The sequence below is a fragment of the Scyliorhinus canicula genome, chromosome 9, assembly GCF_902713615.1.
Source record: "Scyliorhinus canicula chromosome 9, sScyCan1.1, whole genome shotgun sequence".
NCBI classification, from domain to species: domain Eukaryota; kingdom Metazoa; phylum Chordata; class Chondrichthyes; order Carcharhiniformes; family Scyliorhinidae; genus Scyliorhinus; species Scyliorhinus canicula.
The window spans coordinates 71,699,814-71,713,664 of record NC_052154.1 but is presented as its reverse complement, the minus strand read 5'-3'; the positions used below and the strand labels follow the sequence as shown (position 1 = coordinate 71,713,664).

At 44.6% G+C, this 13,851-nt stretch overlaps 1 protein-coding gene across 2 annotated transcripts in view; it reads right to left on the bottom strand.

Moving 5' to 3' along the window:
- Window positions 1-13,516, bottom strand: part of LOC119971414 (probable D-lactate dehydrogenase, mitochondrial) — a 78,753-nt gene extending 65,237 nt beyond the window's left edge. Inside the window, exons 1-4 of one of the 2 annotated variants that reach the window (XM_038806900.1) lie at window positions 13,362-13,516; window positions 9,726-9,838; window positions 6,894-7,035; window positions 788-929 (exon numbers count right to left, since the gene is read on the bottom strand). In XM_038806900.1, coding sequence (XP_038662828.1) covers window positions 788-929; window positions 6,894-7,035; window positions 9,726-9,838; window positions 13,362-13,436 — 472 coding nt within the window. In that variant the 5' untranslated portion in view covers window positions 13,437-13,516. Of the gene's footprint in view, window positions 1-787; window positions 930-6,893; window positions 7,036-9,725; window positions 9,839-13,285; window positions 13,306-13,361 lie in introns of those variants that run through there. The other variant, XM_038806902.1, reaches the window with a different exon arrangement.
- Between the last annotated feature and the right edge of the window lie 335 nt (window positions 13,517-13,851).

Genomic DNA, 13,851 nt, shown 5'->3' with positions numbered 1-13,851 from the left:
GTACACAGAGGGAGAATTCAGAATGCCCAAATTACCTAACAGCACGTCTTTCTGGAGTACCCGGAGGAAACCCACGCAGACATGGGGAGAACATGCAGACTCCCCACAGACAGTGATACACCACTCATCACATACTGCCAATTAGAGTACTTACCCATTATCCCCATTCTCGGTCGCCTGCCATTCAACCAATTTCCTAACCATGTCAATAATTTGCCCTCAACTCTGTGTGTTTCCACCTTAGTTAACAATCTGTTCTGGGGGACTTTATCAAATGCCTTCTGGAAGTCCATTTAAATAACATCCAAAGACATTCCCCTGTCCACTACTTCTTCAAAAATTTCAATGAGATTTGTCAGGCATGGCCTTCCCTTCATGAATCCATGCTGAAACCAAAATGTTTAATTGTGTTCAGTTTCCCTATCCTTGATTATAGACTCCAGCAATTTGCCCACCACAGATGTTAAGCTAACCGGTCTGTAATTCCCTGGTTTCAACCTTTCAACTGTCTTAAAAATGCAATTTTCCAATCCAGAGGGACTACTCCTTAATCTAGGGAGAACAATCAACAGTACAGCACAGGAACAGGTCCTTCGGCCCTCCAAGCCTGAGCCGGGTAGGAGGCTTGATTGGGGCGGGGGGGGGGGGGGGGGGGGGGGGGGGGTTAGTGAGACCGGTCATTGGAGCATTATCAGTTCTATAGTTCTACAGATTGCTATGAACTGCACAAGGCAGTGAGGTCAAGTGTCCTCTGCTAGTGTCTTGGAACCAGTTTCACCAAACTTACCAACTGGAAACCAGAGGCCGCTGCCTCGAAGGTAGTCATTAAGGCCTTTTCTGGTGACACCTGGTTCAACAGTCACATCAAAGTCTACCGTGTTCAGCTCCACAATTTTATCCATTTTTGTGAGGTCGAAGCACACGCCTCCCTGATGAGAAAGTAAACACTCATAAGAACCCAGAAAGTAATGGTCAGATTAACTCCATTAACCTTCAGTTATCCACCTCCTAGAGCCTGTTGTCACTGCTGCATTCAGAAGCAAGAGTGGTTTATATTGCATACACCCTGGCTGAGTGCATGGTCAGTTCCAGCCTCACAGACCCTGGAGTCCCAACACAGGGGAATTGACCAATAATTTGTGTGTTTTCCTGAGGTCTCTAACCTTTGACTTCTCCAATGAGTTACAGGCACCAGACGTATAGATAAAACATTAACTGTTTATTTATAACAAGAGTAAAAGATGAACATATAATGGAAACAATGGTCTACTAGTCTAACTATTCCCAAAACCCTGTCAAAGCCTCCACCGAGACACACAGAAGACAGACACACAGAAGGGGTAGGAATGGTTCAAATATAACAGGGATAAGAGGTTTGTAAGATTTGAGGATCTTTGCTGCTGGGGTTGATGTCCTTGGAAGCGATGATGCCTTCAGAATGTGAGGTTTGAACCATTGGTTGGTTTGGATCTTCACGTTGGACCACTCAGGCCGGACTCTCAGGCTATGGGATCTCCTTTGGGGCACACTCTAATTTGTGTTGAGCTGAGCCTTACCCTTGAAAGATACACGTCAGGACTGCTCAGTTCTTGATATGTGGTCAGCTTCAGCAGACTCATCAGCAGCTTGTATCAGTTAAACAAAATATCAGAGCGGCAGTTATCGGGAGATCTTTGAGTGGTCTGGTACTTTTAATGGGACAGTATTCTGGAAAGTTCCCCTTCCCCAGCTTTCTCTTCAGGTTTTGAGTACTCACTAACTGCTCTGTGAATCTGTAGGAAGTTCTAGCTAAGATTTCAGAGATAATTCCTCTCTTCTGGGAGAGAGACTTAAAAAGGATTCTGCTTAAAAAGGAGCTCTGCAGTTCCCAAACAAACTGAAAGCAAAAACAGTCACTAGCAGGACATTCTAGAATAATCCAGACCGATCCACATCGAGAATCTGCCACGTTCTGGGAAATGAAAGGAGCCGATTAGCTGTCAGCCAAGTCTGTCAAGACGTGTAACCACTGATGTCAGCATATACAGCTACTGCTTTTTTAAATTAAAGGTGTAGGCCCCAACAATGCCCAGGTGCAGGAATTATAACAGCCAAAAGAACAGGAATTAAAACAGAAACAAGAGTCCAATGAGGATTCACAAGAGGGTTCCTTACATGCCCTACATTCATGGCATGCAGCTAATGAAGGCATAAGATGGGCAGCCACAAAACCCTGCCTACAAAGGAGAAATTAATCTGTGTTAAATCCCAAACCCGGTCATCAATCTCTCTTTGCTAGTTGATTCAATTTGATTTATTGTCACATGCACTGAAGTACAGTGAAAAGTATTTTTGTGCGGCCAAGGGAATGTACACAGTACGTACATAGTAGACAAAGAAAGAACAATCAACAGAGTACATTGACAAATGGTACATCGACAAACAGTGATTGGTTACAGTGCGGAACAAGGGGCCAAACAAAGCAAATACATGAGCAAGAGCACCATCGGGCATCGTGAATAGTGTTCTTATAGTGAAAAGATCAGTCCGAGGGAGAGTCATTGAGGGAGAGTAGCTGTGGGGAAGAAGCTGTTCCTATGTCTCGATGTGCAGATCTTCAGGCTTCTGTACCTTCTGCCTGATGGAAGGGTCTGGAAGAAGGCAAAGCCTGGGTGGGAGGGGTCTCTGATAATGCTGTGTCATCCTGAGGCAGCGTGAGGTGTATACAGAATCAATGTGAGGGTGGGAAGCTTGTGTGATGCACTGGGCTGAGTTCAGCGGCGTTCTTGAGCCGAGCAGTTGCCATACCAAACTGTGATGCAGCCAGATAGGATGCTCTCTATGGCACATCTGTAGAGGTTTGTGAGGGCCGATGCGGACATGCTGAATTATTTAGCTTCCGTAGGAAGTAGAGAAATTATTGGACTTTCTTGACTGTAGCATCAACAAGAGTGGACCAGGACAAACTGTTGGTGAAGGTGACGCCCAGGAACTTAAAGCTATCGACCATCTCCACTTCGGAGCCATGAATATGGGTATCTCCCTTCTGTAGTCTGATTCATCGTTGTTTGAGACAAGACCCACCACAGTCGTGTCACCTGCAAACTTATAGGTTGAGTTGGAGTTAAATCTTTGCCACACAGTTGTGTGTGTAAAGGAGTACAGTAGAGGGCTGAACACACATACTTGTGGGGCCCCGGTGTTGAGGACTATTGTGGAGGAGGTGCTGTTGCCTATTCTGACAGATTGCGGTCTGTTGGTGAGGAAGTCAAGGATCGAGCTGCACAAGGAGGGGTCAAGTCCAAGATTGCTGAGTTTGGTTATAAGTCTAGTCAGGATAATGGTGTTGAAGGCAGAGCTGTAGTCTATGAACAGCAGTCTCACGTAGGTGTCCTTGTTGTTGAGATGTTCCAGGGCTGATTGTAGAGCCAGGGAGATAGCATCTGCTGTGGACGGTTGCGGTGATAGGCAAACTGCAGTGGATCGAGACCGTCAGGGAGGCTGGTGTTGATCCGACTCATGACTAACCGCTCAAAGCATTTCATGATAACAGACGGCACGGCCACCGGTCGGTAGTCGTTGAGGCACGCTACCTTGTTCTTCTTTGGTACTGGTATTATGGTAGTCTTCTTGAAGGAGGTGGGGACCTCGGAGCGGAGGAGTGAGGTATGGAAGATGTCTGCGAATACACTCGCCAGCTCAATCTTGGGTCTGTACATTCCTCAGTCCTGCATCTGTATATTCCTCAGTCGGCGTCTGTACAGTTCTCAGTCCTGCATCTGTAAGTTCCTCAGTCCTGTGTTTATACAGTTGTCAATCTTGGGTCTGTATATTCCTCAATCCAGTGTCTGTATGGTCCTCAGTCCTGCATCTGTATGTTCCTCAGTCCTGCATCTGTACTTTCCTCAATCCTGCGTCTGTACATTCCTCAGTTCTGCTTCTGTATGGTCCTCAATTCTGCACCTGTATGTTCCTCAGTCCTGCGTCTTTATGGTTCTCTGTAATACATCTGTAAGGACCACTGTCCTGTGTCTGTACGTTTCTCAGTTCTGCATCTGTATGTTCCACAGTCCTGCATTTGTATGGTTCTCTGTGATGCATCTGTAAAGGTCTATGTCCTGCGTCCATATGGGCCTCAGTCCTGCATACGTACAGCCCTCAGTCCTGCATCAGTACGGCCCTCAGACCTGTGTCCGTATGGTCCTCAGTCCTGCGTCCATACGGGCTTCTGTCCTGTGTCTATACGGGCCTCAGTCGTGCGTCTGTGCTGGCCTCAGTCATACATCTGTACAGGCCTCAGTCCTGCGTCCGTATTACCCTCAGTCCAGCAGCTGTACGGCCCTCAGTCCTGCGTCCATATGGGCCTCCATGAGGAGTCCGTACAGGTCTCTGTCCTGCGACTGTATGGTCCTGACTTTATGGAGATCTGTCCTTCGTCCGTACTGCCCTCAGTCCTGCGTCTGTAAGGCCCTCAGTCCTACATCTCTATGGGCCTCTGTGATGTGATGCATCTATATAGGCCTCTATCCTGCATCTGTGCTTTCCCAGTTCTGCGTCCTTGTGTTCCTGAATCCTGCCTCTCTACAGTCCTCAATCTTGGGTCTGTATGTTCCTCAGTCCTGCATCTATACGGTCTTCAGTCCTACGTCTCTACATTCCTCAATCCTGCTTCTGTATGGTCATCAGCACTGCATCCGTACGGTCCTCAGTCCTGCGTCTCTACGTTCCTCAGTCCTGCTTCTGTATGGTCCTCAGTCCTGTGTCTGTATGGTCCTCAGTCCTGTGTCTGTACGGACCTCAGTCCTCGGTCTGTAAGTTCCTCAGTCCTGTGTCTATATAGTCATTAGTTTTGTACTGACAGGTTTGCTTTGATTACTCTGAGAAGAATAGTCAGAGAAGCATCTCCTTTCAGAAGTTTAAAGTATGCAGTAAGATAAAGTGTGCATGCCCTCTGAAAGGAAGAGGTCGATTAGACAACTGGCCTGATGTACAAGTCATCAATTATCCAGCAGTGCTCCAAAGCCAGGAAGCTCTGGGACAAACAAGAAACTCCATGCATTTACGTAACAACTTTCATAACTTCTGGACATCCCAGAGCACCTCATAGCCAGAACGTTTTACGGTGTTAAATAGGAAACACAGTAACTAACATATATTGGGTAGTCTGATTAAGGATGGCGGTTTCCCTCCCCGAAGAACATTAATCAACCAGTTGGCTTTTTACAACATTCTGACAGCTTCAGGGTGACTTTTACAGATACTCATTTTTATTTCAATTCCAAATATCCATTGAATTCCAATTTTCATACAGCAATGATGGGATTCAAACCCACGGAGTTGAATTCTATGTTGAGGTGGAGCCCACCTCCACTTGGCTGGGTCACCCCAGCTGATTTTATGACCATTGGGAAGTTAATAGCAACAGCGATTGGAAACAGATGGAGGGAGAGAGCCACGGAGAGCCATGGGATACTCCACTGGGCACAGGGTACCCGGACATGGACGGGACTATCCTTTCAGCCCGTTAACACCTCATTCTGCTGACAAAAGCCCATTGGAAGCACGAGTGGCCATTAGTAAAATACCAATGGAGGTGGGTTGGCGACGGGCAGGTACTACCACCATGGCACCCAATTTCGACAACCTCCAACCCCCCCCCCCCCCCCCCCCCCCCCCCCCCCCCAACCAATCTGGCTTGGCAGCCCTCTCCTGGGCAAGGACCTGTAGAATTCAACCCATGTTCTCTGGATCACTAGCTCAGTAACATAACCGCTATACTACTGCGCTCATTAATGTTAGAAAACTCATAGAAATGGTAACAATTCCTACAATTCAACAATTAAGGATCAGTAATGGAGCTCAGGTGATTCTATGGAATGCTGTAATGAAATTATACCTTTGGTTAATGCCTTCTTTTGTTGAAAGGGTGAAATGGAGGCTATGTGAATAAGACATGTCTGTTTGAAAGTCTGGTTTTAACACAATTTTGGGCCTGATTGCTGTTTACCTTAAATTTAATTCTTCCTGGAGGCACTAAAGCAGGCGGCTGCAAGTTTAGTGCTCAGGCCCTGAGTTAAAGCAATTTCCACACACCAATATACATGGATTGCACGCACCATTTCCACTGGAATGTATAATGGCATGTTTCAGAATTGCTCAGGGACCAACGCACCCACACGGGTTCTCAGAGGCAGCACTGGAGATCTTGGTGGTGGAAGTCCAGAGGAGATTCTTGCTTCCTCCCCCTGCTCTACAGCATCATGGTCTGCTCTGCCTGCCCTCCTCCTATTCCTCCTGCAGACCCAAAGTGATCCCTAGCAGGATGGCCATGATGGAGGCATTTGCCTACTGATTCCTACAGGATGTCCAACAAGTTAAAGTCATACAGCACATGCTCTTTCTCCTCACATGGAATTTCTGGAATAAACATTGACAGAATATTGGGGAGGTTTTGGCAAAGTATCAGAGAAGGTAGTATCGGAGTGTTATCAAGTGAACACTGAAAGTTACATCCGGACTCAAAATCCTCAGCAAAAGACCCATTTAGCTGGTCATTGAGGGCAATAGTTCATGTACTATCTAGCAAAATGCAATGCAGCCTCTTTAATGAAAGCCAGCTGGCGAGCTCAGTGGCAATCAGACCTCTTATCAATTCTCTGGGAGGCCATTCCTAGCACTAGCTTTAACTCCTTTACCAAAATGGCGTTCATCAACCAAACCCAGGCAAGCCAACATTGGAGACCCAGACCCAGCTTGACTTCTCTTGGAGGCTCTTTAGCACCTAAACAACCCAGAGAAAACAAAACCTCAATGTTTACCTATCACATAATGCCACATCAGGGCTTTATGAGCTACCATGAACCTGAAAAAGGGGAAAGGATTTTTGTTTTTGAGAACAACATAGCTGCACCTACCTTCATGGCGAGGATTCCTCCTTCCAGCCCTGTGCTTGTACCAAAAGGGACGATGGGGACATTGTTCTCGAAGCAGATCCGAGCCATTCTACTCACTTGCTCCACATTCTGTGGCCACACGACTGCGTCAGGAGGTTTGCACCTTCACACAGAATGGAATATCGTGGATTATGTTGCGTGGCTTCTGCAGATCAATACTTCAAATACTAATCAAAGCTATCTTGTCAATCCAATTTAATATATTGACAGATATTACATTTCAGGAGGAAATAAAATAATTTTGCCTTCAGGGAAACACAACCTGATATGCCCTTATGTGGTTAGTCCCAGTATAGATATTACAGAATTCGCAGGCTAAACCTCAATCTGAAAACCCCCCTAAATCTCTTCTCTTTGAAGGCATCACTTAATTATTCCGATATCTCCTTTGGCTCAGTGTCCTTCGGATGTCTACTCGTATTAAAGGTGTTTTATAATGGCAAGATGTTGTTGTAAAGACCCTTTAAACCATAAGAAAGATGGTCCAGAAGCTACAGGCACAGGCCCTCATTGCGCCCATTTGGAAGGGTTTAAACGAGGGCAGTGAGATGCAATTTCAGGAACTGATGCCCTGAACCTCAGGAATGCCTGAAATGTATCAAACGCAAAATCAGCGGAGGCCATTTTTCAAGTTACAGGGCAGCCTGTTAAAACAGTTGTGAAGGCATGAGAAGGAATTACAATTAGTTAGTGCCTTTAATGACCTCAGAATGTCCCAAACCAATTTGTATAGAGCAGGAACTCACTAACAAAACAGAGAAATACCAGATAATCTGTTTTAGTTGGTTGAGCAACAAATATGGTCTGGAGAAAACACTCTGGTCACCTACTTGAATGAATTGCACCAAGTTTGCTTTTGTTGCAAGGAACTGGTACCCCAATTGTAGGTCTGGTGCAAGGTAAAACCAGCTTTAACCTGGTCAATGTGAGCTTTGATTTGAACAGATGAGGGCCTATTTCCTTATGTCATGTGAGAGTACCTTTAAGAAATGGATGTTTAAGCAATGTACCTTTAAGAAATGAGCAGCTCATACGAACTGAAGTGATGTCAGAGTGTGGGTGGAGCTGGGTTTTTAGCTTAGCCATTTTGCAGTGTTTAGTTTCAGTTTGAGAGAGAGCAGCTGAAAAGTGCCTGGCTGGTTTGCTGTGAGCTGTTTGAAAGGAAAAGCCAGTTTTGAGGAAAAGAGCTTGGGTGTGTCTGTGTTTGCAGTAAGCTGGGTCTGCGGTGATCTCTGCCAGGAAAGACTATCTCTGAATTATTTGGGTGATCTAAACTCATAATAGTAATGCCTTTAACCTGATGTGTTTCTGTTTAAAGGTGTTAAGTCTTTTGAAGGTTTGAAGGAACATTTTGAGGGATTATTTAGTGTTGTATTTTTATCTTTGAAGTAAGGGGTGTTAAAGGATCCAATGTTTATTTAAAAAGGTTAAGTTGAATTCATGGAATAAACATTGTTTTGTGTTTAAAAACCCCTGTGTCCATAATTGTAATACCACACCTGGAGACCAAGCCGTGTGCTTCAAAAGCAACAATATATTAAAGGGAGAGGTTGGTTGAACTCCATGATACATTATGGGGTTCTGAAAACGCCACTCCCATAACACTTAACTGAAACAACGAGCCATGGAGCTCACACTCTTGATATTGGTACACTTGCAGCATTTTGGTCAAATGATTGGCACCTCAAGCCTGGCTTCATCAAGGTCACTCACTGACCACTGCAAACTTTGCAACCTATGTCAATGGGAGATGATAAAGGGAAACATACAAAGCCCTGATGTCATATTTAATGTCAAGAGTTGAAAGGCGCACAGCTTGTGACCTGACTCTAGTGACTATCAAAGGACTCATCCTAATGTGTGACATGAAATAAATATAATGAACACAGAAGCCCCTGTCAGAGTGAGTCTAATTTTCCCCATGAAGATCATAAAATTATACAATACTGCAGGAGGTATTTCAGCCCATCATGCCTGTGCTGTTGTTTGGTAGCCTTATCCAGATAGACGTAGGTAATAAAAATGCTAGCCTAGCCAGCAACACCCACATCCTGTGAAACAAACTTTAAGAAGTCCCATTTCTCTGATCATTCCCCATAGGCTTTCAAATTTTCCACTCCAAATATTTATCCAATTTTCTTTTGAAAGTTATGATTGAACCTTCCAAAACCATTTCCATCTGTGCATTCAGATCTCAACCACTCGCCGTATAAACAAATCTTGTCTCTAGTCCCAGAACACAATTGAAAAGCAATATAGTACAATAGAAATAAAAATATATGCATAATTAATTTCCTTACAGTCTAATACAGGTTAGATTTAAGGAATATATAGTACATTGCAAAATAAAAATTTATTACAATATGTTGTGAATCTCTGTATAACACCACAGGCTGGATTTTCTGGCCCTTTCCTCTACAGGATCTTCCGGAGCATCGTAAGGAAATGAGGCAAGATCCCAATGGAAGCCTTTTAATGTCCAAGTCATTAAAAAAAAAATTTAAAGTACCAATTCATATTTTTTCCAATTAAGGGGCAATTTAGTATGGCCAATCCACCTACCCTGCACATCTTTTTGGGTTGTGGGGTGAGACCCACACAGACACGGGGAGAATGTGCAAGCCCCATACGGACAGTGATCCGGGGCCGGGATCAAACTAGGACCCCAGCTTTGTGAGGCAACAGTGCTAACCACTGCACCATTGTACTGCTCTGATGTTCAAATCATGTTAAGGTGACCTTAGAGGGAATCAAAACTACAATATTCTTCAACATTAAAATCAAAGTTCATACCTATGGTATGATTCATCTTTTCCATGCTGTTCCCGGACAGCTGTTGTCGTGGAAACGTTTTCAGACCCTGCTGCTGCTTGCAGAGCCTCAATTATATTACGATGCAATCCCCTCTGAGGAGTGAGAACAAAACATTTGGTCAAATCACTTTCAAAAATCATTAGTTGACAGTGCATATATTTTTTTCCCACTATTTCCTCAACTGATTCACAATATTCTTTCCTGAGGTAAGCTTCTGTATCTGGAACTGTCACTGCAATTTCAAAACACCAATGCTCCAATGTAACAGTTGGTAAATGCACTGTCCACTTTGAAACTGATGTGATGTGCAGACTGTGCTCATTTAGTTGATGGCCATCAAATAAATGACCCCTGAGCACCAAATGTTTGGTTCTCTAAACAGTGGTTCACAAGTCTGCATCAGGGACAGCTGTGATGGTCCCAAGCTGAACAGCCATTGTCTGTGCTCATGTGACAAATGGCACCTTGGCAAAGGTACAGAACATGAACTGGCATTGTTGAACCATAATCCAGTCAGCACCTTCAGGAGAACAAAAAAAACCTTTAAAAGTAACAGTTCCAACTCCATACTTTCCAGATGTTGAACTTGATACAGTCCACTCATTTTAAACAGCACAACACAAATATCTTCACCCCCCCCCCCCCCCCCCCCTTCTACTATCTCCTGACTGTTGCCAATTAAATGCACAGTGTTTACTGGAGATAGATATCTTACATCTTACACCAATATTTCCTGAGTTATCTTCCAGAAGTTGTGAGAGCAAAGCCACTCTCTCATCTCCCCTACACACACTGGCTCACTGCTAAGGTACTCCAAGGTGAGGGGGCATTCAGTCACAAAGGGAAATGGGAGTGTGATACCATTACCCAGGTTAGTGAGTTAATAATAATAATCTTTATTGTCACAAGTAGGCTTACATTAACACTGCAATTAAGTTACTGTGATAAGTCCCTAGTCGTCACATTCCGGAGCCTGTTCAGGTACACAGAGGAGAATTTAGAGTGTCCAAATCACCTAACATAGAATGTGTAAATTAGATCCCTCGCAGCTTGGCTGTTCCTGGCAATCTTTTGAAGCGAAATAAAATACAATGAATATGATATCCATGGATTTTGAAAAAAACATTTGATAAGGGGTGGCACAGTGGTTAGAACTGCTGCCTCACAGTGCCTGGGATACGGGTTTGATTCTGATCTCGGGTGACTGTGTGGAGTTTTCACATTCTCCCCGTGTCAGTGTGGATTTCCTCCAGGTGCTCCGGTTTTCTCCCACAGTCCAAAGATGTGAGGGGTATGTGGATTGGCCATGCCAAATTGCCCCCATAGTGTACAAAGGCTAGGTGGGGTTACGGGGATAGGGCAGGGGATTGCGCCTAGGTAGGGTGCTCTTTCAGACGGTCAATGCCAACTCGATGGGCAGATTGGCCTCCTTCTGCACTGTAGGGATTACTCAGGTAGCACATGAAATACTTATGGTAAAGATGATGGCGCATGGAATTACAGGGAATGTGACAACACAGATAGAGAAATGCCTGATGGGACAAAAGGCAAGTTTCTCTAACTGGAGCAATGTGGCGAATAGCATTTCTCAGCGTCTGTGTGACCCCACTTACTTGTGGAAAAGATAAATAATCTGGGTTCAGGAATTGAGGGAAGTGTTGGTTTTGTGAAGGTGACAATTGAGAAGTCCAGCAAATTATAACGAGGACTGCAGGAGGGTACATCCAGGCTCAAAGGATGGGAGGCCTATGTGCCAGAGGCAAATTAAGGGAGTAACCTTTACAATGGTTTTAAATTCAACTGATAAGGCCACCAAATAAAACAAACGGGATCCTTTGTTTATTGTCCAGAGGTCGCATACAAAAACAGGAAGGAAATGTTGAATTTAAACAAGATCTTATTTCGTCCGAATTTGTGCTATTAATTGCAGATTTACATGTCCCATGACAGTATGGGGTATAAAAACAATGGGAAATATACAGCATAGATTCACCAGAATGTTTCTAGGCCCGAAGGTGGCACAGATATGAGGAAGGGCTGTCATTGACTTCACTGAATCCAAGAGAATTAAGTGTAACCTTATTAAAATGATAAAGGGACTGCAGCAGGTCTCATTGTCACATTGGCAGTGCAGGTACTCAGTGATCCAAAATATGCGGAGCTATGGGGGGGTTGGGGTGAGAGAGAGAGAGCGAGATTACCGGGTCCTAATTAAATACAATTCATCACTATATTGAAGAACTGTGGCACAGAAGAGCCATGGGGAGCCTGTGCCTAGAGCTGCAAGACGCTGATTGAAGCTCAGTGTGTGTTTTTAAAAAATAATTTGGAGTACCCAATTATATTTTTCAATTAAGGGGCAATTTCAATTAAGGGCCAATCCACCTACCCTGCACATCTTTGGGTTGTGGGGGTGAAACCCACGCAGACACAGGGAGAATGTGCAAACTCTACACAATGACTTGGGGCCATGATCGAACCCAGGTCCTTGGCACCATGAGGCAGCAGCGCTAACTGCACCACCGTGCCACCCTAGTGTGTGGTTTTTTTTTACAGAGAGACCAGTAAACAAAACAGACTGAGACATAATAGAGTAGAAAGAATATAGCAAAGGAGGAAAAAGTAGCATAGAAAGAATGATGAGGAAGAGAGACAGACTAAATCAGCAAGGGACAATTAACAAATATATTCAGACACTGTAATATATTTAAAGAGATGAAAAGCAAGTAAGGAGAATATTTTAGGAATTTATGGTGGGTGTGATCAGTTAAACGTTTAAAGTGTTGTTTTTATTACTCCTTGTGTCTGTTTTTATGTTGGGTTGGATGAATCCCAGACTTTGATTTAGAAAATTAGAAGCCAAGAGTTGCAATGTAACTATGAGCCGCTTGTTTATGCTGCTGTCATGTTGCAGTGAGCATGATTGATGTGTTCGTACTGACCAATCAATGCTGTCCTCGCCGCTGGTGAACCAAGGGGTATAATGAAGGAGGACTGGACATGTGAGGGGGGCATTTATGATTTGCAATAAAGGGACACGTCGCAAACCTATTTACTCAGAGCGAACTGTGTTTCTTTTTGAGTGAACCTAAAAATAACTAAATGTCATCTAAGTTGAGATTCGACGCAAAGTAGTATCACTTTCAAACTGGCAGTCAGTAGAATTCGGATGTCAACATCTGAACTTAAAAGCACGAAAGTCTAACTCGATTTAATGTTTAGTCCAGCTCTATCTCCGGACTATTCTGTACCTACTCAATGTGAACCGGTTTGCAGCGACCAAGGAGGGACTTTTTGGAGGTTGAATGCCACTTAGTTAACCTGGCAGTATTGCACGATTACTTTAACCTTGGCTCGCCAGGTCGCAAAGGAAACAATTGTGATTTTAATTGTAAATGAAGGATTACAAGTCAAATGAACCGACTAAACTTGCATTAATTACAAAACAGTAGCCTCAGAATCTGCCGGATTTAAGGAGATTAGAGATATTTGTTGTGGCCTGGGGGGGGTTTCGGTGTCTGTCACCCGGAAGAACGTACTTAATGTCCCTCGGAAATAAAGCACCGCGATAGCCAGCTACATACTGTCGGGACTGAATTCTCATCCACCCTGTACCTGGGGTTTTCTCCAGCAGGTTGTGGAGTATTTGAGAGCCGGGAGCTGCCAGTGAAGAGCGCTGCGCAGAGCCATGGAACTAGATCCTAGGGCAGATGGATACACTTCACGCCACCATGTAACAAATTACAATCCACTGGGTGCGGAGAGGAGACTGCAGCGCCCCTGGAGGAAGAACCGACATCCAGGGAACGGGAGCTGCCTCACCACCACCCCCCCCCCCCCCCCCCAATCTTTTACTGTCCAGTTGGGAGGGGGAGGGGAGTTTCAGGGTTTTGAGCCAGCAAACATGAAGGAACTATGAGACACATTATCAGGTCAGGATTGAATATGATTTGGAGTGGATACCTGGCCATGATGATGTCCACATGTTCCTTAGAACAATTGGAATTAAGTCCCAGGTTGGCGAGGTGCTGCAGTGCATCTTGTAGGTGGGACACTGTTTCCAACTGTGCCAGTGGTGGAGGGAATGAACGTTAATGTGGTGGAA